At 37.5% G+C, this 24,351-nt stretch overlaps 2 protein-coding genes across 2 annotated transcripts; both read left to right on the top strand.

The window, feature by feature from the left end:
* The first annotated feature begins 3,366 nt into the window (after positions 1-3,366).
* Positions 3,367-12,591, top strand: MS3_00006300 (uncharacterized protein). Its single transcript, XM_051214429.1, has 8 exons — positions 3,367-3,649; positions 4,875-4,910; positions 4,944-5,115; positions 5,152-5,237; positions 5,270-5,322; positions 6,493-6,694; positions 9,415-9,666; positions 10,739-12,591. The coding sequence occupies exons 2-8, from the start codon at positions 4,875-4,877 to the stop codon at positions 11,138-11,140; spliced, it is 1,203 nt and encodes a 400-aa protein (XP_051067601.1). The 5' UTR covers positions 3,367-3,649; the 3' UTR covers positions 11,141-12,591.
* A 4,313-nt stretch (positions 12,592-16,904) lies between these two features.
* MS3_00000248 (uncharacterized protein) lies at positions 16,905-20,682 on the top strand. Its single transcript, XM_051208090.1, has one exon. It carries the CDS (start codon positions 19,318-19,320, stop codon positions 20,107-20,109), a length of 792 nt encoding a protein of 263 aa, XP_051067600.1. The 5' UTR covers positions 16,905-19,317; the 3' UTR covers positions 20,110-20,682.
* The last annotated feature ends 3,669 nt before the right edge of the window (positions 20,683-24,351 follow it).

Raw genomic sequence — 24,351 nt, 5'->3', positions numbered from 1 at the left:
CCATGTGCAATTTGCAATTTAATCCATCATAGGAATTCCGTATGATGTTGACTATCTTTTCAGGCACGTCATGGTGTCGAAGAAGCCTCCATGGTGTTGTTCTGTTCACACTGTCAAATGCTTTTTCGTAGTCAATGAAGTTTATGTAGAGTGATGAATTTTTCGTGCCTCTAGGTAACCCTCGTGCTACTGATAGAATTCTTAAGAAACCCGACAAGTAGTGAATAGGCCTTTATTTCGATCTTCGCGCAGTCACAGTGCAGCGTGGGGTTATTTATTTAGACAACCAAAGCCTCTCAACATTCAATATAAGATAATAGGAAATATAACGCTTATACAAAATAAGGAAGTGAATAAATACTTGAACTATACTGCTTTGGTATATGCTTGGTTGTTTGAGGTCAACTCTTAACCAACCAACCTAAGCTGTTGCAAATTCCATTCAATTGATTGTTCAACAATGATCAGTAGTGTTACGATTTGATTGGTACACGACCGATCCTTACGGAATCCAGCCTGCTGGTCTCGAAGTCGGGCGTCTCCGAAGTCCTTCATTCTGTTTACCAATACCTTGATGAAGACTTTTCCCGGTATTGAGAGAAGAGTGATGCCACTGTAGTTATCACAGTTGCTGAGATCGCCTTTCTTCGGTATTTTGATCAGAAGTCCTTCTTCCCAGTCTCTTGGTACTTGTTCTTCATCCCAAATCTTCATTGAAGAGAAAGAGGAGTATCTTTGCAGAGGCTTCTACAACTGCCTTCAACGCCTCTTCCTGAGTGTTGTCCGATCACTCTACTTTGCCACTTTTGAGTTTTTCGATGGCCAGTATGATCTCTTCAATTGTTGGTAGGTTAACGTTGATTCGGATGTCCGTGACTGCCGTTTCCATGTTGGGTGGGTCAAGTGGGGCTGGTTGATTCAAGAGTTCCTTAAAGATCTCTCCACGCCTTTTTGGTTTACGGTAATTTCCAGCGACCTTCGTTGTATCACACAATTGTCCCATGGTCTCTTCGTTTGCAGTCTTTTCCGCCATCATTGCTAGATCCTCTACATTTTTACGTTTGTTGGTTCTGATGCTCCTCTTCATCTGATTGTTTGCCTCTGTATATTCAGCCTGTGTCTTGGCTTTCTCTGCTCTTATTCGGCTGATACTGATTGCTGCATTCTTGTTCCTCCTTTCATAAATCTTATGCATTGTATCAATAGTGATCCATTGCTTGCGATAGTGCTTCTTGTGGCCCAGAGCCTCATGGCGTGTAAAATGTGATTACCTCTTTCACCCCTATCGAGTTCTCATTCACGGTAGTTTCATCTCCTCCGAGTAGATCGTGGAAGACCTAGAACCCATTGCTGAGGGCTATCTTGAATTTGCTCGGTTTGTCTGTATCCCGAAGAAAGGGCGTATTAAAAATTACTGATATTTTCCAGTGCTTCTGGATTTTCGGTTTCGACTTGTTGACCAGCAAGTGATTATCTGAGGCTATATCAGCTCCTATCCTGGTTTTCACATCTTCATTCGTTCTCCTGAACGTTTTGTCGATGCAGGTATGATTGATTCGGTTCTGTGTAGTGTGATTCGGTGAGTCATGTGGCTTTGTGTATGCGTTTATGTGGGGATATGGTGCCACCTATGACCAGTTTACTGAAGGCACATGGGTTTCGTTCCTCTCTCCCAGTTCATGTTGTTCGATGATGTCTTCATGTCCAGTGTTGTCCGTCCGAACCTTGGCATTTCGGTCTCCCATCAGAATGGCCAAGTCCTTTGTTGTGCATTTCTCCACGATGGACTGCAGCCTATCGCAGAACTGATCTTTAACATCTTCATTGTAGTCGTTGGTAGGCGCATAGCATTGCATGAAATTCATTGTCTTGAAGGAGGCTTTGATGATCATTGGTCCGTGAGATTCCTATCCTATAAGTACCTTTCGTGCTTGTTTGGATAGCATCAGTGCAACTCCTTGTCTGTGTGGAGCATTCTCTTCTTCATGGTCGGAGTATAAGAGCAGTGCTCCTGAAGTTAGTCTTTGTTGTCCAACCTGCGTCCAATGTGTTTCACTGATTCGAAGCACTTCCAGGTTGTACCTTTTCATTTCCGGTCTCCCACATTGTACGAATATTCCATGGACCTAAGTTAGTGGTTGCTCTGGTTGTTAGAAGGGCCATCAAATTCGTAAGTTCCAAAGGAACTCGTCTTTCACCATGAGGCGTCATAACTCTTCTAAATGAAGACCTTCGTACTTCCAGGGCAGAGTTTGAATGATTTGAATTATTTTTTCTGGTTAGCGTTTTTTTAGCGAGTTAGATTTTTACGTGATTGTGCCGCTAACCTCATGCCCAACTCTCTTCTTTTTTCCGGGCTTGGGACCGGCAGAAGTCGTAGAGGGACTTTAGGGGGATTTCGGAGACTTATGACGCTATGATCTAGTTTTACGCTAACTTCAACGAAAATTTCTTTCGTGCGGTCCAAGCGATGGTGACGCCGAAAGGTATTTTTGGCTAGTTCAGCAGTAGAACTTTCTATTTAATCTTCGACAGTTTTATTTGATATTAGAGTGTGGAAATATCATGTTTCTTCCCTCACTCCAAAAGGGTATGAATACGCTGGGACGTATCGAAAGGCGAACTACGAAATCAGTTCTGATACTCAAATTCAAACCATACCAAGAACGCATCAAATCGCTGAATCTCCACCCAGTAGATCGTAGGTGCCCTAAAGGTGACCTAATGACATGAGGTGAAAGGCGAGAGGGGAAGGAGGTTCAATCGAAAATAATTTAGGTGGTTTTCAGTCACGATGACGATATAATATTACAATGGGTGAGAAACAGATCAGAAAATACTAGAACAGTATCACATTATGTAAACGTTAGAATTCAAATAGGATATCGAATGCCCCAATTAGGAAGAAACTCACAGTCTACGCATTGGTGTACCAGATCATGTCGGGTTCACCCCTGAAGTTTCTGGAAGTATTCGGGGTTTGACAACGCCTTTACCAGTGACAGGTTTATATTGGAAGAATGCCAACCCACTCAGATCAGAAGACAGATATGATGGAGTTCGAACTTATATTTTAGAGGCTACTGGTATGCCGAGGAATGTTTGGTTTAAGCTGGCTAATAGTTGAAAGGGACATGTAGCACGACATATCCACTGGTGACTTGGGGCGGATGCGTGACCGAGAGCTATCAGCTAGGTGAGTCCATTCAAACTAATGAGGTCAGCATCAAATTTCGAAGGCTCACAGAGCTATTGATTTTGGAGATTTATTTACCGCTACCAGTACCAAATTGTATAAGTTCATGAATGATTTAATTTATTTCGTGTTTTTGCTGTTAGGAACATCAACACTTTCTATAGAAGTGAGCTTTGACCGTTGTTATGCAGAGTTATTGTGGTCATAGACATGTGAATTTAACTCATTCTGCTGATACAAGTGTGAGTTGTTTAAATGACTAGCATTTAAAATGTATTGAGTGGAGCGGTATGTTTATCTCTGGTTGTTGTAGGTTATTATTCTATTCTCATTGAGCCATCGACTCACGCTTTCTTGTATCTTTTCTATTCCAGATTCTTATATGGTGCTGTCCATAATATTTCAACACATAACATACTTCCAAGTTGGACGTAAACTTATCGAAGGCTCAAGGTTTGTTTGGTGCTTATGTCACTGGTTAATGTACATTTAGACTTACTTTATCATTACGGTTTGTTGGTTTCATAATTGTTGTCGTTTAGTTGTAACGGATGGGATATAGCTCTCACCTGCTCAGTGTCATGTGATCCACTCAGTAGTTTGCGTCTACTACTAGTAGTAATAGCTATTACTAGTATTCATTTATGAACAGGACTAAACAGTGTCAACTGAAAAGTGAAAGTAAATAATCAAGCTGAAAGGAAAAAGGGATGAATAATTGTAAACGAGTGTACCGTCTCGATTTTTGGGATTGTTTTCCTCACGCCCATAGACTCATTGATTTGAATAATTATCGTCATAAAACCAAGCTTCCGTGGAAGACCTCGCTTTTCTCTGTTGTATTGTTAGCTAACTGAGATGCGTGTAATTGCTTGTCAAAATTCACTGGTTACGGTACACCATACTATTAAACTTAAAAGATTTATCAGCCGCTGTGGAAACTACCTGGTCACAAAACAGTTAATAAAAAGCTGTAAAATTGCCATAGATCGATGCTTTCGTTATAACAACCACCCCTTTAGATCTTAAGTTCATTATTGCAATGAATGTGGGTTAAGTTTACACAATGGGAGCTTGGCTAGTGTTGTTAGCTACAAACTCAAACTTGTAGCCAAGTGACACCAGCTATAGTGCATATAAGTTAGGGTTAAGTAGCTGGAGTTAGACTAGTTATTTGTCAGGGTTACAAAGTGGCCTACCTACTCAACCATTTTTGCAACCTTTTTTGATTTCAGAAATTTGTATTCTCTTGAAACATATCTCCGATACTTGATCTCTATTCTTACGAATACTTTTACTACATCTACTAATCTGGGGATTGCCCTGACAATCGTCGCGCTTGGTAATTGGGGTATGACAACTTTGACTTGTGCATGTGTGCCGTGTTCTACGTTGTGTGTGACTAACTGACTGGAGCTTAGTACATTTGCGTAAATCACACGAGCTTCAATCATATGGTGACATTCATGGTAGTTAGAATTTGGCTGCAGAAATTGATCACAATACGGTGGTTCTTATCACACGAACTTCCATACGTATCGTGTTTGTAGTTTACTTCGTTATGCCACATGCAGTTGTATTGCTGTAAGTTCCCCATAATCGTGTGTTATATAACCTAAGCAAATTATTATTTATCCAAAAAATCATCTTGGTTCTATTTAATTTCAATCACTTGCAGATGTCATCGGATGAAATGTTCTCGTTTCCAGTTACTGTAACGTTCGCCATTTGTATATCTATGATTTAGATACTTGATGGTCCCCATGGTGAGGAAAATTTCGAGATGGCGCGTGCTCGTATTTGGCAGCTAAGTTGCAAGTCTGGTTGGAATTTCGACCGACTTGTTGCTGATTTAACTCCATCTAGTCAGTGCGAGCTAACTTTTGAGATGATTCATATGGTGTCGTACGTTAAAAAAGGTTAGATTATTCTGATTTTTCCATTCCTTCAATCAGTTGCTCCGCCTGGAACGCTGAGTGTTTTTCCGTCACCATTTCAAAGTGCCGAGTCATGGATCAGGGACAGATGGATTTTTCGAGAGGTATATTTGATAGCTAACTCACTTGTGCTCAGAACAACTCAGCTAAATCTATGGAACATACTTTACCACTTAAAAAGGGATTAAGGTTAGCACATGGTTGTTTGTCATATTTTGCTTCATTCTCTAGAGATTTGGACCACATATTTACATTTTACTGTCGCAAATATCGTAGCTTATTTTGAGGGCAACTATGTATGAAAGTAGTTGCACATTCACGAAAAAAACATTTGAGATTCCAACGAAAGAGGAAGTTGTGCCAAAAATTTTATGTAGGTTGTCTGGTTCGAACCACTTATGTCACAGGACATTTCCGTATTTTGAACACTATTTTTTCTCGCTGAAGAATTTCAAATAGAAAATTTTATTTACCAGTGCCACATCAGTTCATATTATATGGTTTTTAAAGCCTGTGACTATTTTGCATGAAATCTGATCCGTACACTGTCAAGTAGGTTATGTTGGGTGTCAGTTCATGATTTCGAGGTTCACCACAATTTAGGCTTGATATTTTCACGAAGCGAATTGTGGGTTCAAAACCGCGTTGTAACTCTGACCTTTTACAGGTAGGCTACAATCACGATGAGGGCAAAGATGGGTGAGATTGACATCGGCCGCTCTGGCTCTCATTATGTGTGAACTGGTCACATCAGTCACGCCAACATTAGCACTTACGCACTTACCCAAATGTAAGAACTTCTTGACTACCATCTGCTCACTACCGAAAGTAAGTGCAGGTTCAGTGTCCTGCTAGTCTTGTAAAAGTACTTCGTATTCTGAATGTGCAAACTATATGTTATACCTACGGACACTAATTGCCAACTTTCTAGGTGTGGATTGCATGGCTTAGGTATCATCACATAGTAAGACAATATCATCTGCACATTCGAGGTCGAAAAGCATTTATCCGAGTGACAGATCCACATCACTATTATCTATATCCATCAGAGCTGCTTCCCAACGTCGTCGGTAGGAAAGTTGATGAGGAATAGTGGGATTAGGTAACCCTGCCTGACTCCACGGCTGGTACAGCAGATTGGAGAGAGATGGTTGTTTCCTCTCTTTGTCTGAACCTTCAGGATGTTAATTATGTAACGCATACATTATCAGTGTCCAGTTATATCAAATTTTTTGTTTAGCACGTAGAAAATAAATGAGCTAATGTGAGCTACAAGAACCATTTTATTATTTAGTATATTTCTTGTTTAAATTAGACGTTTTCATCACCTATCACATGTTGTATTTGTTTGTTGTTCAGAACCGCTGATCCTGTATCTCCCTCAAACCGTGCCTTTAATAATGAAGAACTGAAGAATAAGAAAGTAATGAAAGTTGACCAGGATCCGACTATGACAGTGTCGATACCTACCGTACACAGAGCCAATCGTTCACTCCCTGGATTTCAAACTATTTTACAATGTGGGAAGACACTTGACGATGATACTTTATTGGGGAAGACTGTAAGTAATTCTCGATTTCCATGCATAATTATGAGTATTTTACATGCTTCTGCCAACTGTAAATGGTTCACTGAAAGGCATCGATTATATAACCTTTCATTGTGTTCGTAATTGTGCATGTAGCAACTAGTCAAATATATTTGTAAAGGAAATAGTGTAAGGATTAATCTACGGGTCCGTCTATTTAACTACACCGCGACTTTTGTAAGAAAATGAGGTGGATTAATCGACACTGACCATGGAAGACAGAAAAGTCTGACTGATATTGCCGGGGCACTAGATCAGCTGAATTGTTCGTCAAAGAATTCTGTCTGTCGTCCCATTGGCCACCCAAACGACTCTCTTCTGTGCCTAGACGTTCGACTTAGGCATCCAAGTCTCCGGCCGGCACTACAATATCTGTTGAAGACACTTTTTGTAGATCACTTACCTGGTAGTAGAACTCATCCTTAATTGCATCTGGTCTGCTGTTTGTCCGACCAAATTTCTACCACAGGTGACCTGCCATATGAATTGATAAATAAAGGAATATACAAATTGGGATAAAAGGGAATATACAAGTGATACGATGTAATATATGAAGGAATGTTACCGAATAGTTGTAAGTACAATTTATGAGGGTGAAAATAGAAGTGAGATTGATTTATTTAGTTCTGACCATCATTTGATTTATGTGTGGTCTGAAGTACTGCCTGAATGCCTAAACCAAATCAAGTGATTTTATTAGGACGATACTACCTAACCTTCAACTTAAAGGTCTGATCTACATGGCAGTGGGGTGACGTTAGGAGATGGCGTCCCATGGTAGCCGGTGACCAAAAATGGGTTCACACTCCGTTTCTTCCTCATTTCATGAAGTTTGTTTAAAAATCCATGTGACATGTCATAAAAACTTGAATTCAACCATCTGTTGCGACCTTATACATTTGATAATGTATATTGACGATACTCGTCTATCATTCAATACAAACACGTTAAACATTGAACAGTGCAACTCCAGGTTCTGCGTTGCGTAGTTGAAAATTTTGATTCGTAATTACGTCAAGTTGGCACTGATTTACTCAAATTACACTGAAACTAAAGTGTTCTAACGTTACAGAAACCTCATTCATTAAATACGCACTCACCTTACATGACTCAAAATGTAAGTCATTATTTTGGCTTATTGTCTAGGTCTTTTTTTCTCCATCCGTCTTTTAAAAAGTCGACTATTTACGGCTCATGACTAAAAGACATTTGATAAAAAATGCCCTGGTACGGCCGAGAGTGGGGAGAGTCCGCTCTCCCTCTCAAAATGCTCTCATATGGCCACGCGTATATAGCCTCTGCCAGGGAAGTCCTACTCACTGCCTTCTCGTGGCGGGGGTGTTGTTTACGAAAAACGGATGTTCGGCTCTTTAACCGGGTTGGTGGACATGGAGAGTCCACCTAGGGGACTTGGAAAACCCTGATTCCAAACCAATGGTGCACATGAGCTCCAGTATCCTGAGGGAACAAATGGCGTTCGAACCAATTGTTGGTCACCGGTTACCATGGGACTGCATCTCCCTACGATGTTCCACTGCCTTGTGGGTCAGACCTTTAGGCCAAAGGCTTGGGGTGTGACCCTCTAAGAAAACCAAATGCTTCGGTTTGGGCACCCGGGCAGTATCACAGCCCTCACATTTATCAAATGAGATTTGTGTGGCGCATATGTATTTGGTTCTTTTTTGTACCACTATTTATGTGTTCAAATAAATAAATATGGCATAGCATAAGGAAAGACTAGTTCTTGGTGATCTCTTTATTTCATACACATTTCCCTTTATCATTTTGAAAAGAACAAGAACAAAGATTCTAGCAGAATAACATGAATTCATTTTATTTCGTAGGTTCTCGTCAGCTGCTCACAACCTGTGGTATTTAAAAAGATAATAATGGGTTTAAATTGCTCTAGAATATTCTTTCACATTAGGTATATATTTACAATATTCAGCCTATTAATTTCATTTACACCTAAGTCATACTGTGGTGTGAGCTACTTATATTGATATAAGTAGTATATAACGTGCGTTAAAAGAACGTAATGTCCGGCAGCAGAAGATGGTGAAGATCAAGAAAGGAAGAGCGAGAGCACAATGGAATTTGTAAGAAAACGCATGTACAATGGAAGGGGAGACAATGGATTAGTGTTTGCAACGGGAACAGTACAGTTTGATATGATGGAATGATATTTTGCAAATTGACGATTGACTTTATGGTATTCACATTTTATTGAGATAGTCTGTAATTTTCGTGCTAAATACATTCGATTGTCCCCACCTGTGTTCTTGTTCACTACAATACTTGACGAATATTTTTTCAATATAAACCCTCTCATGTAAGCAATTTAAACCCATTATGTAATTATTATCATTTTAAATACCACAGGTTGTAAGCAGTTAACGAGAACCTACGAAATAAAATGAATTCATGTTATTCTGCTAGAATCTTTGTTCTTGATCTCTTTATTGTCATCTTCAGTGATCTTAGTTTCGTTCTTGTTAGCTTCGGTAACTTGACCTGACTGACTAATTATATGATGGTTATGTAGCAAAAGCATGTTCGGGCACTTTTGAAGTGTTCGAATTCTCTGTGGCTTGTACATATGTGAAATAACAAAAGGTAGTTGTTTGTTTTAATTTTTTCCGTGTTAATTTTGTTTATCGAATTGACATCGGTTGTTTCTCATCTTATTTTAGGACACAGAAACGTCTTATGAATATCCTAGCTTATCGCTAATTCATACGTCGAATTCACAGCAAGAAACCTTGCATTATCCGTCTGACTCACCTCCTTATATGCTTGTCCAGAGATCAAGAGAATCACTGGAGAAGAATTATAAGTCGTCTTCAAAACAGATTTCTACTAGAGGTCCTCTTAAAATTGATAGTGGCTCCAAACGAAATAATAGTGGACATTTTCTTATGGATAGTGAAAAAAGCCGAAACCTGGTAACAACGTTTATTATGTCAGAAACTTTATGGTGTATAAACTTCATATGCTTTATGTTTTAACAATTTGATATATGGTTGTAAAAGAGGTGATTTAATCTACAAATAATCACATTGGTTTATGTTGGCGTATTTGGATTAATTTTATTGGACAAGCTCCTCGACTCTCCATGAGGTATAAATTTTGTAGTGGCTCCGTACACGCGTACGTGAATTTATTAGTATGGATAATAGTAATCAGACAAGATGTTTCAAATTGGTTATAAGAGCGATTAAACACAACATTAGTACACCAGCACATAAATTTCTGGACATGTTAATTTATATGATTAGATTAATCCTATTTATGTATCACATGGTTCTAATAACATTTACCCTCTCACTACAATATACAAAGTTATCAAAATGGATGTCGTAAAATTATTTTTTTCGCTATCATTACAATAACTCGAATTACTATAGTGACTTAAGAAGAATTTAAGTATAGATATAGATATGCTAGAAGACTGCAACTAAGACAAATCAGAATTCGAAACACCCCCAGTAAAACCCGTACGAGCAGCCTAGAGTCCTGATTGGTCCTGCTTCCTGCCTAACCCAGCCAGTTAAGTCCAGAACGTCAATCTGAGCCTCTGCGATATGCATCATTATATTTCAAACATACTGAGTTTATATACTAATCAAACAAACCACAACGGACCATAAAATAGAAAACAAGATTTGGCCAAAAGTGGCTGTGAATGTGGGAGGCAGTGATTAATAGAAAGGGCATAATTCAAGAATGGTAAAACGTATAATAATAGTTCATAGGTTAAAATAAAGCTTACTATAAGAGGAATATGAATATGAATAGTTTAGCTGTTTAACAATTATACGTTAAAAATATACGTTTAGTATTAGTCGATAAATAGATCCCAAAAATTACTATTCATTCTGCTTATCGTGACATAACAATAAGAAAAGTGATTTCTTAAGGTGGTGTCTATTATTATTTAAGATTTCTATGGTTTACCGTCTAATATTTCCTTTGATTTGACTAGACATTAATTCTCAAATTCTTATTCTTTCTTAGATAAACTCAGAAAACACCGATATCGGTCAGTCGAAATCAAATATGCTGAATATATTTTATGATCCGTTGGGATTAGAAACAACTAATTGTGATGACAATGGTTATCCGGTAGTTGACAGTATTAAAAAAATGTCTAATCCTTCACATAGTTTTCATCCATCTGATGGCAAACATAATCTGCTTGAATCCAAAGACAATGCTCTAAATGTTATTAGCACAAAAATGAATGTTTGTATGGATGATACGTTTTTATTGGAATTTTTAGACAGAAATTTGACTGGAACTGATTCCAAAACTAATGTCGATTTCGCCGAACGATGTGGTTTAAATTCTCCAACAGCTTTTGTCGAAGATATGATTAAAAAAGCACAGAAAACTCTAAATCATCAGTATAAATGCTAACAGTTTTTTAATTAACTTTCCATTCCGTTTTTTCTGTATTAATCTCAACTGCATTGATATACCATAGAACAGTCCGACGTTTTACTGCGGGTGTTTCGAATTCTGATTTGTCTTAGTTGTAATCTTCTAGCATATCTATATCTATCCTTAAATTTTCCTTAAGTCACTATAGTAATTCGAGTTACGAAATCCATTTTGATAACTATATTTTAATGAGAGGTTAAATGTTATTAAAACCATGTGATACATAAATAGGGTTAATCTAAATTATAAATTAAGATGTTAAGAAATTTATGTGCTGGTGTACTAATGTCGTGTTTAATTGCTCTTATGGCAACCTAATTTGGTTCAAACTCCAGTCTGATAACTCATAAAAATGCTCGTGATATATGACCACAATGTCTTAGCTTTAAAATTTATGCGGTAAAGATACTCATCAGGAATTCGTAAAAAAGTACTTGGATGCTACAGTATTCGTTTTCGTCAATTCACTAACTGAATCGCGTCCATTTATTTTTTCTTCTATTCTATATTCTGAAGTCTGAAATATCTTGTCTTGTCTGTAAATTGAATGTCATTTATGTATTCTTAGGTATGTTCTCATGTACGCTTCGCAGTGTAGTTGCGTGAATTAATTCATGTGCATGTAAACCAGAGATTTACTGAAATGCGAAATCGAACTCATCTTGATCATTTTTGAGTGAACCCGGTTTACATTTAATAATGTTTCTCACTTTCCGTTTTCTACATTTTTGTTTATGTTTTACAAAATCTATTTTGAACGCATGTGTGAATCTTTCGATAATTTTAAGAATATGTATTTTCAAGTAGTGTAGATTGTAAGTTAGTGAATTCTACTAAATGGGAAGCTAAAATTTTGAATTAAGAACATGCGATGATTAGGCTAACTAAAGTTTATTTGATTTAAATATTAGGCATAAAACAATGTAAGTTGGTTACTCATTTTGAGGAAAAGAAATTGGAGTATATTGACTCTTATGCTGAAATAAAGTTTTGTTATCGATAAATAGGTATTTCACATGAATAGTGAATCGAATCATAAAATAAAACCAAAGATGAGAATTGTGTATTTTAAAGATTTGTTTAAGAAAGTGCGAAAAAATCACTCAAATGTTGAAGCGTCCCAAAACATGTTTAGGGTGTCAAATATGTAATTCATAATGGGTTTACCATGCATCGCATTTTGTAACAGGATTCATTGGTGAACCAACTGGACAACCATATGCACGTGCGAATCTCCTACTATTGACCAACGCCCCGATCACTCTTTCAAGGTAGAGAAAACAAAATTATTTCGTTAGTTTGTAGAGCTGTAAACTAAATACACAGATACTGTAAAGTTTGCTAACTGAAACTACTGTTTTCTGATAAAGATTGTGAAAGGTTAATCAGATTCAAGGTAAAGTAGGCGACTTTCAGTGCAGTTCTAGACCATCAGAATTCATTACCTTTTGAGGTTTTGTGGCCGTTTGTATTATCTGACAAATAAGTTATATGGTATTCAAGCATAATAGTGTTCATTCTCGTTACTGAATACTTGTAATTCTTCGTTACATACTGCAACATCTGCTATGAAAACTTTAGTTTGTGTCAACAAATATTTCAAGTCAAATTTTAGTATAACATATGTAATTAAGATCGTTATAAATTCTTACCTAAACTTTTCCAAGACATGAGGTATAACTACTGCACTTTGTATAAGTATTTTCTCACCGTGATGTCCACACATAGTCTTGAAAATGAGATAATGAAAACAGTTGGAAAGTACATTACTAGTTGTTTGGTGATAAAACAAGACATGATTATATTTAGGCTGACATTGCACTTATTATACATTACTTGAAGTATACATCACTCCGTCTGGAGCCCATCTTGGGCTACTGCCGATCCCAAGCCCGGAAAAAAAGAAGAGAGTTGGGCATGAGGTTAGCGGCACAATCACGTAAAAATCTAACTCGCTAAAAAAACGCTAACCAGAAAAAATAATTCAAATCATTCAAACTCTGCCCTGGAAGTACGAAGGTCTTCATTTAGAAGAGTTATGACGCCTCATGGTGAAAGACGAGTTCCTTTGGAACTTACGAATTTGATGGCCCTTCTAACAACCAGAGCAACCACTAACTTAGGTCCATGGAATATTCGTACAATGTGGGAGACCGGAAATGAAAAGGTACAACCTGGAAGTGCTTCGAATCAGTGAAACACATTGGACGCAGGTTGGACAACAAAGACTAACTTCAGGAGCACTGCTCTTATACTCCGACCATGAAGAAGAGAATGCTCCACACAGACAAGGAGTTGCACTGATGCTATCCAAACAAGCACGAAAGGTACTTATAGGATAGGAATCTCACGGACCAATGATCATCAAAGCCTCCTTCAAGACAATGAATTTCATGCAATGCTATGCGCCTACCAACGACTACAATGAAGATGTTAAAGATCAGTTCTGCGATAGGCTGCAGTCCATCGTGGAGAAATGCACAACAAAGGACTTGGCCATTCTGATGGGAGACCGAAATGCCAAGGTTCGGACGGACAACACTGGACATGAAGACATCATCGAACAACATGAACTGGGAGAGAGGAACGAAACCCATGTGCCTTCAGTAAACTGGTCATAGGTGGCACCATATCCCCACATAAACGCATACACAAAGCCACATGACTCACCGAATCACACTACACAGAACCGAATCAATCATACCTGCATCGACAAAAAGTTCAGGAGAACGAATGAAGATGTGAAAACCAGGATAGGAGCTGATATAGCCTCAGATAATCACTTGCTGGTCAACAAGTCGAAACCGAAAATCCAGAAGCACTGGAAAATATCAGTAATTTTTAATACGCCCTTTCTTCGGGATACAGACAAACCGAGCAAATTCAAGATAGCCCTCAGCAATGGGTTCTAGGTCTTCCACGATCTACTCGGAGGAGATGAAACTACCGTGAATGAGAACTCGATAGGGGTGAAAGAGGTAATCACATTTTACACGCCATGAGGCTCTGGGCCACAAGAAGCACTATCGCAAGCAATGGATCACTATTGATACAATGCATAAGATTTATGAAAGGAGGAACAAGAATGCAGCAATCAGTATCAGCCGAATAAGAGCAGAGAAAGCCAAGACACAGGCTGAATATACAGAGGCAAACAATCAGATGAAGAGGAGCATCAGAACCAACAAACGTAAAAATGTAGAGGATCTAGCAATGATGGCGGAAAAGGCTGCAGTAATTTTTAATATGGCCTTTCTTCGGGATACGGAGAAACCGAACAAATTCAAGGTAGCCCACAGCAACAGGTTCTAGGTCTTTCATGATCTATTCAAACAACACCATAGTCAGAATTTTCAATACACATATCATGACAGTTCTGCTGTATGGGGCGGGGACTTGGAGAACTACGAATGCCATCATCCTGAAGATACAAGTGTTTATTAACAGTTGTCTAGGCAAAATACTTCGGATCCGTTGGTCAGATATTATCAGCAACAACCTACTGTGGGAGAGAACAAGCCAGATTCAAGCGGAGAAAGAATTCAGGAAGAAGCGCTGGAAGTAGATAGGGTACACATTGAGGAAAACAACCCAGTATGTCACGAGGCAAGCCCTGACATGGAATCCTCAAGGCCAAAGGAGAAGAGGAAAACCAAGGAACACATCAGGCTGAGAAATGGAGACAGACATGAAAAGACTAAACAACAATTGGATAGAATTAGAAACGAAGGTGCAGGACCGAGTGGATATGAGAATGCTGATAGGCAGCCTATAAGTTTGCGTGAACTGATAGTTTTCATTTTGATGATTTATTTTATTGTCTTAGTTTTAATCTTCACTACTTTTTCAGCCCCTTCAGATAATGTGAAAATATTATTGAGTAGACAGTAAATTCGAATAATAATTTTCGGTTGAATTTCAGGAATAATGCCATAGGTGCTGTTAATTCTATCGAAGCGTCCAAGTAACCCCGATTGAGATACGCGCAAAATCGAAGTCCCAAAACGACGATTTGTCTACAAAAAGCGGTTCTCAACTTGTGAGGTGTCTAGGCGTTTAAACGCGTCGCTCAAGAATGAAAATAGCAAAGGCTTCGATAGTCCAAAGACAGCCGATAGCTGTATCTAAATTTGATAACAGCTTATGAACAACCGAAACTCGAACCAAGAGCAAACAATATGGAAACTGTTGCATTCAAACAAATGCACAAAACTGTGGATAACCGTTACAGTAATTAAATTACAGTGATTATAATGATAAATACAATTATAAATAAAATAAACGTTAAAGATATATGTGAACATTCCAGAATGTTACAGTACAACTTGAGTTACAACGTGTGAAAATTGTTGGGCGTACAGCTGCCTACTGAATGTAAATAAGTAGTATAAAACAACATACAAAAGAGTAGAAAAGGAACATGTAGGAACAATGTAAGACAAACTTAACAGGTGGTATGATGATTTTTACGAAAGTGTTGGTGTATGCAACATTCACATCCAAGTTCAAGGGGAACAAAGAATGTAGGATGAGTGTTTTAGATAAAGACGATAAATACCATTGAATATAACATTGAGAAATGCACCATAGGTATTCTTATGAATAACAGCAATTCGAATCTTCGACTTACTTGTGCAAACGAGAGGAAGAACAGTCGATCAGATTCAAGTGAATCATGGTGATCTTGGCTAACATTGTTCGAGAACGTCTTCAACAAACGCTTGTATGTCTGAATAAAGAATGTTTTGTTGCGTTAAATTTACTGTGATTGAGTTAGTTTTTGAAATCAACGGTCATAATACATAGTAGTAAAACACCATTTATAGTGAAAAGGTGGTGTGTTTGTGAAACGCTTTTTGCGACGTGTTATCATAACATAGTTTCTATCATGAACGATCAAAATAAACCTATGCACATTGTGCTGTATTTCATAGTTTTCATGAATCGCGAACGAGAAATCGAGTAACAGAGTTATGTACCTATTTTAACCACCGAAAGAATCATTAGCCAAGCTATTGAGTTTTCTGCTCATTGAATTGATTTCACAGAGATATTCCAAGTATGTTTGTGTTTTTTGTCCCGTTAATTTTATACTGTAAATCAAAGTTGACGCTAATAAAATTTTGTACAAATACAGTTTCGATTATTGGACAGAACACTACGGACTGGTCGATTTTTGTTTTCATATCAGCAATTGTGAGATAACTGTTTGAGCTGAGTAATAACAAAAGAATCTTTGAAAGCGAACAAAGGAGCATATAACTCAGAATGTAGTGAACGTGGGACAAGCATATCAATGTTTTCTTAAATAGTCTATTAGGCTTTTAGTTACCCAATTATCAATCATATGGTAGGTTATAGAAAGCTAGAACAACGAACGTGATATCGGACCACTTTGTGAACCCCTATGTTTACCTGACAAAAATTAACATTTATCAGAGAAGTAACTGTGAGATCCTTTGGTATTTATTAAATCTGATTGATTTCTATGTTTTGGTGAGTCTACAAAATTTTCTGTGTTGGTCTCATAAATGACACACGATTAATAGTATTCTTCATTTATCCATACCATATTTAGATTTTTGTTCATTGAAAGGAAATCATCGAACTACTCAAGATACACAATAGTATTCTGAGGACTGATATCTAGTTTCAGTGGTCATAAACAAAATTATATTAATTATCTGAATGTACTTACGTGGTACGACGCTTTTAATCCATCATTGTCAGCCAACATTTCTTCTTGAGTATCAGTCCGAAAAGCCTAAATCAGTTGAACAATCAATAGGGCATGTGTTGTGTAAGATTGTGAACCTGAAATCAGAAATGCTCACAATCCCCTTTGTACACTGAAATGTTATATGGTAACTATACAACGTGACATTCCATACGGCAGACTTTATTCTCTACAATAAGTGATAATGTCACGCAAACAGAAATACTTCCAATTTTTATGAATTAAGTGTTAGGTTAAATGACTCATGATCCTGTAGGCAAGTTTTCATGTTTAAAGAGTGTTTCATCAGTGGATGTATTAAAGTTTCGTAATCAGTGAATCCACTTAGTGATCATCATTGAATGAATGTGTATTTCATGAAATTCGTCTCAGACGATGACGATGTTGAATTGTCTTCGAAAGTCACTATTGATTAAAAGGAATTTCACTTCCGAACAAAAACATTCTAGTAACTAGTCTGAATTGATTTTCTACTCTTGTTTTTTTCAATTTCTGTAGTATTTCGAAAAACAGTTTATTCAAAATAAATCACATAACAATTTACGAAATTATGAGTAAGTTTCGTCAAATATAGCGAAACAAAATTCTTGAAAAACAGGTCTTCAGTGTACAAGAGTGATATTCGGCTGGACAATCTAAGCTCATTTTGTTATATCCGAGCAAAAATGAAGGGATAGTAACTTTCTGGCGAGCTGTCATGTGATTTTGCAACCTCAAGTGGTGTCCGACAAGGCTGTCCACTATCTTCGTTTTTGTTCAATTTGATCACCTACTGCTAGAAATAGCGTTCTCGTTGTCTGAATTTTCTGAGATTGATCTCCTGACAAGAGGTCCACTTATTGACTTAGAATACTCATATGACATAGTCCTGTTTGGTGAAGACGCCGATAAAATGCAGAGATCTGTTTTAATTCACGGCTTCGAAAAGCGCCCGTTAAGGGTAGGGGATACTCGTAAGTTACTAGTATTTGACCATAGATGTCTTATAAATATTGCCAGCATCTGCTGGGATCAGCTGGTAAGTAATAGTGAGGTTGGACTAGGAGTACTAGGGAATGACGGTAAATCAGTTGATGAAGTTGCGAATCTTCATTGACTGAGATGGTTGGACCACGTAATACACATGGAGACGGATAAACAATGTGAGTATGAGTCCTACCCTCGTTGCGTATCGGTTCCTTAAGGTCGTCTATGGGTTTTGGTCGCTGCTTGAGCATAACATTCATAGCACCGTTTGATTCTTTTATGATGAACTTGACTAGTAGAACACATTAAAATAGTTTTGTTTTAACATACTTTTAACTCCACCTGTAGCTCTTCTAGAGGTACTGCCGGTCCCAAGCCCGGATGAAAGAGGAGAGTTGGGCATGGGTTAGTGACCCCATCCTGTAGACGTTAACCACTAAAAAATAATTCAAACCATTTAAACTCTGCCTCAGGAGTTAGGAGGTCTTCATTTAGAAGAGTTATGACGCCTCATGGTGAAAGACGAGTTGCTTTGGAAGTCACGAGGCTGGTGCCCCCTTCTTGAAACCACAGCAACAATTTCTATAGGTACATGGAACGCCCGGACAATGTAGGGGACCGGGAAAACCAGTCAAATAGCGACGGAAATGGGGAAATACAAATTGGCAGTACTGTGACTCAACGAAACCCATTGGACCCAAGCTGGACAACAAAGGCTAAATACGAGAGAGATGCTATTATACTCCATTCACGAAGAGGAAAATGCTCCATACACTCAGGGAGTTGCTCTAATGTTTTTGAAAGAAGCACGAAATGCACTTGTAGGATGGAAATCTCACGGATCTAGAATCATCAAAGCATCATTCAAGACAAAGAAGGAGGGGATCACAATGAATATTATCCAGGGTTGTGAACCCACCAATGATAGCAATGACGACATTAAAGACCAGTTCTACGATAGGCTGCAATCAATCATAGCGAAGTGCCTAAGAAAACACCTCACCATTTTGATGGGAGATCTAAACCCGAAAATCGAAATAGACAACAGCGGATATGAAGATATCGTGGGACGACTTGGACTGGGAGCGAGAAACGAAAATGGGGGAAGATTTGCAAATCTGTGTGCATTCAGCAAGTTGGTCATAGGCGGCACAATATTTCCACACAAACGTATACACAAAGCTACATGGATCTAACCGGTCCACACCATAGAGAACCAGATAGATCATATTTGCATCGATAAAAAGTTTCGAAGGACAATGGAAGATGTGAGAACCAGGAGAGGAGCTGACATAGCTTCAGATCCCCACCTAGTTTTGGTGGACAAACAGCACTACAAAAGTTCAATACAGCCTTCCTTCGAGATACTAAGAAACTCAATAAATTCAAGGTAACTCTCGACAACAAGTTCCAAGTCATACAGGATCTACTGAAGGAAGGAGAAACTACCATGGAGGAAAACAAGTGCCGACGGGCTGGAAAGAAGGACACCTCATCAAGATTCCAAAGAAAGAAGATCCGAGCAAATGTGAAAATTGCAGAGGCATCATACCGCTGTCAGTACCAGAGAAAGTCTTCAACAGTGTTTCTGAACCAGACGAAAGACGCAGTAGACTCCCAACTTCGAGATCAACAAGCTGGATTCCGTAAAGATCGGTCGTGCACAGACCAAATTGCGACACTACGGATCATCGTCGAACAATCAGTTGAGTGGAACTCTTTACTATACACCAAGCTCATTGATTATGAGAAGGCGTTTAACAGTGTAGATAGGAGGACATTATGGAAACGTCTTCGACTCTGTGGAGTTCCTGAGAAGATTGTCAACATTGTCACGAACTCATGCGACGGACTACAGTGCGAGCAGGTGCATGGAGGACAGCTGACAGATGCATTCCAAGTAAGGACCGGAGTCAGACAAGGCTGTCTACTCTCTCCCTTCCTCTTTCTTCTGGTAATTGACTGGATTGTGAAGACCTCGACATCTGAAGGAAAACACGGAATACAATGGACAGCTCAGAACCAATTAGACGATTTGGACTTCGCAGATGACCTAGCCCTCCTATCGCATACACACGAACAGATGCAGATGAAGACAGCCAGTGTATCAACAGTGTCTGCATCAGTAGGCCTCAACATACACAAAGGGAAACCAAGGTCCTCAAGTACAACACAGAGAACACCAATCCAATCACACTTAATAGCGAAACTCTGGAAGATGTGGAATCCTTTACGTACCTGAAAGAATCATCGATCAACGAGGAATATCAGATGCAGACGTAAAGGCGAGGATTAGCAAAGCGATTCCTACAATTGAAGAACATATGGAATTCAAAAAAAGCGTCAACCAATATTAAAGTCGGAATCTTCGATACGAACGTCAAGACATTCCTACTGTACGGGGCTGATACTTGGAGGACTACTTCAACCATCATCAAGAAGGTACAAGTATTTATAAATAGCTGTCTACGCAAGATACTCAATATCCGTTGGCCGGACACCATCAACAACAGCCTTCTTTGGGAGAGAACAAACCAGCTTCCAGCTGAGGAGGAAATTAAGGAAAAACGATGGAAATGGATGGGAAATGCATTACGGGAATCACCAAACTGCATCACATGACAAGTGTTAACTTGAAATCCTGAAGGGAAGTGAATAAGAGGAACACCAAAGAACACATTACGTCGGGAAATAAAAGTAGATATGAAAAGGGTAAATAACAACTAGGAATAGCTGGAAAGGATTGCCTGGGACAGTATTGGATGGAGAGTGCTGGTGGGTAGCGTAAGTTCCCTAACGAGGAGTAACAGGCGTAAGTGGGTTGATGTACTCTTACTGTTATTTGTACGGTATATGAAATCGGAAAAGAGAGCAATAACTGGTGTCACATTTAATGGTAAGTTCATTTTCCAATATTCTCAAACGTTTTAAGTTAAATACAATTTAAATGAAGTTGGTAACATCACTTGAAGATCATGGAAAATTTTTGTACTTAATAACCTATGACTATACAAAATTTCAGTAAATATTTATATGTTCATATTTATAATTTAACTAAACTTACTTTTAAATCAGTGTAATTATAGGAAACATACTGATGACTCAAGCATACAGCATTCAAATGTATCAAAGTGGATGACATTAAAGCATCGTACGAAGTCCGTTTATTCCAATTATCATCATACAGTACACCTTGAGATACAACAAAACTAATAGGTTATGTTTATTGAAATTGTAATTAATTTTAACATAATTGCTAGTGTGCATGTAGAGTAGAAGAAAGAGAAAGCAGAAATCAGTGCATATTTGTTTGATAACCACCAGTTTTTACATCAATCGAAATGAAAGAGTAAAATAATGAGATTGTTGGAAACTAATACAACAGACATAAAAGGTGATGGGTGGTGGTTGGAGTGGAATCCGCAATACGAATTTCTTTCTATTTGGGACTCGTTAGTTAGATGAACCTACATCCCAGCTCTGCTTATAGTGCTTATGATCTAAGACAATATCAAGCCGATCCTCACAAAATGCACATATGCCAATAAGAAACCAATACATTGCAGTCCTAAACATCAATGAGAAGATTCAAACAATCAGTATTAAAATGAAATTAATATCAGGACAAGAGCAGTCTAATGTTGTATTCGAAAACGAGTCTGATATTCAGTGTATGGTAACAGGGTAATACTCAGTATCAATTAGTCGGTGATTTATAGAATAAAATGATTTTGTGAAGTTCGAAAGATTAAAAGCATGGAAACTAATAAAAACCAAATTATGAACCACATAATTCATCGATTTTTAATGAAAGTGCCACTATCTAAATGTACCTTCAATTGATAGTGAGTGTACTCTCGTGAGACGTGGATCGATGACACAAACGAGCTTTTCAATCAGTTATTACAAGTAATCGATATGAATGTGAACTAAGCTGACATGGATGTGGTCAAGTATTTGATAGTCAAGCTGAAAAGATTTAATATTTCGTTCGGAGTACAACTAGACTAGACTAGACTAGTTGAAGCCAATCTACAAATCGCTGCATGGTATCACAAGCAAAGTGATTTATACATTACTGAACTAAACTGGAACTTCCACCTGTTATTATATTTGAATATTTAAATATTGTGACGATTGATTAATGGATTCTTTCTATTCATATTATAGTGAATTGTCGTGAGATCGCCCTCCTTTCAGTGATGTGCTGATTTCGAGAATGTATCGATACAGGACACAGGTGGTATTTTGTGATTCCGTAATCGTAAAACGCTTAATACTGACATGTGGAGATTGTACACGATGACAAAATATTATTCGGATATTACGTGATGTTTGTCCATAAGGTTAGTTTTAACAAATAAACAACAAACTGAGATCGTTAAACTCAATAAGTTGACATTTTGTTGATATGCAAAATAAATGATTCTGATGAATACACCTTACTAATTTGTCAAATAGTAAATTTCTCTATGAATTCATGAGACAATTAAATGATATTTTGGTTTTATGAACAGTATTATACCGAAAGTAATAATTTCATACAAGTTAATTAATATTACTTTTAAGAAACTGAAAATTCAGTATACTGATTGAACAAACCTTGGATACCTATTCCGTGCATAATCTCATGACTTATAATCCAACCAAGTGCTCCAAATTTCGAAGCTAAACTACCATTTTCATAATAAAGTGGAGGTTGTAGAAATCCTGAATATACATATACGCGATTTGTACCCGTTGAATAATAAGCTGTTGCAAGAAATGCCGGTGATCCTATGAGAGATCTGTTCACAAAAAGATAAACGTTTGGTTATTTCACATGTCGTATCATTTCATTAAAATTTCCCACTTTTTACATTTCACCAGGTAATCATTTCAAGATTACTACGGTACGAAATGTCTGGTATTTCAGTTTTATCACAAACTAGCATGGATTATATTACATGATACTTAAGGAATCGGTGAATGAAGCGGTTTTATTCATACAAAAATTGGGTAGAAATTGGTATGTCAGTTTACAATATGAGATTATGGAATCTGAATAAAAGTAATTTTTTACAACCGCTTTATTAATATGGATTCTAATATTCAAATTAAATATCCGTGATTTTCTAAATAGCCAGTAAGTAACTAATCAGTTCAACTTCTGTACTTATAGAACTAGGAGGTTTGCTGTTTGAAAGATTTAGATCATTAGTGATTATTTAACATAGATTATTGTCTGTTATTTGGGTTCACATTAGTAAGTAGTGTCAAATCTCCTAAAGACGAAAATATAAAGATGCTATGTGATATAATAGTAGTTGTAATAATAATAGTAATAATGGACAATTAGCGTTTGTCGTTTGGGTTATAAAATGAATGAAATCTTCTTACTTCATTGCCACATTGAATAATGTAATGAAGGCACAGAAAGTTTGCTTAAGGAAAATGATTTGTACATCCTTCTGTTTTCTAAGATTTTAATTAGCATATTCGTTACAAGATTTAGAGGGAAGATGTCCAAATACGAACCAAACACATACTAAATCAGTCCACGAAATCAATTTGATTTCATGGTAATGTTGGTTCTATTCAGTAGAAGGCATCAATCCATAAGGTAATTTTGAATAAAGTATATTCAAATCTTTGCAGTTAAATAATAAAATTAACAGTTTGTGATAACTTGTATTGTTTTTATATCAGAGATATCATGACAACTTACGGGTAATAACTGTGTAACTGAGTTTTCAAAGTGTCAATATATTTCGCTTTACGGATGTAGAATTCATTTGTGTAATAATTGTCCTCTCGAATAGGGTACTAAATATGATTTGTGTGAAAAAACATTGACAGAGATCATTTAAAAGGTGTTTAAAGCACGTTCGACACATTCTGTTTTCCAGTTTATTGAGTAAGTATTTCTGAATCAATGGTTTTGGGAAAATGCAGTGTCATTGAAGCAACATTTCGGATTTTCATTGTCAAACTAATCATTGTCACATAAGGTGACTTTCCTCAATTTGTAACGCCGAGTTACCGAAACAATTTGACTAAGGCATAAAATTGCGTGAATAGTCCTCGTGTGATTATAAATTTTCTCGCTTAATGATATACATACAACCTTGTACTATCACGAGATTATACGTGATGATTTTGTACATGCACCCAAGTTGTTGAATTATGGTAGGATCGATGTGTAGTTTTTGAGGACCAGCAGATTGGTCCATAAATTGACCGATATATTTGAACCATTTAGGGTTTAACCTCTGAGTTTCCGAACTGCAGAATAAAGACCAATGAGTTGAAGTTGTTCTGCCACGTAATGATTGAGGCAAACCAATGTTGTTTGGAAATGTGAAATATGCTTTTCTTACACTAAGTGTTATCAATGATGAGTTCTAGGAATAACGGTGTCTTGTAAGTTTCACATGTCTCTTCGGTGATAACCGGAGTTATTTTGTGAAGAATTAGCTTATTATTATATACAATGATATACAAT

Source organism: Schistosoma haematobium, chromosome 2, assembly GCF_000699445.3.
Source record: "Schistosoma haematobium chromosome 2, whole genome shotgun sequence".
Classification (NCBI taxonomy): domain Eukaryota; kingdom Metazoa; phylum Platyhelminthes; class Trematoda; order Strigeidida; family Schistosomatidae; genus Schistosoma; species Schistosoma haematobium.
This window is presented reverse-complemented; position numbering and strand designations above follow the sequence as displayed.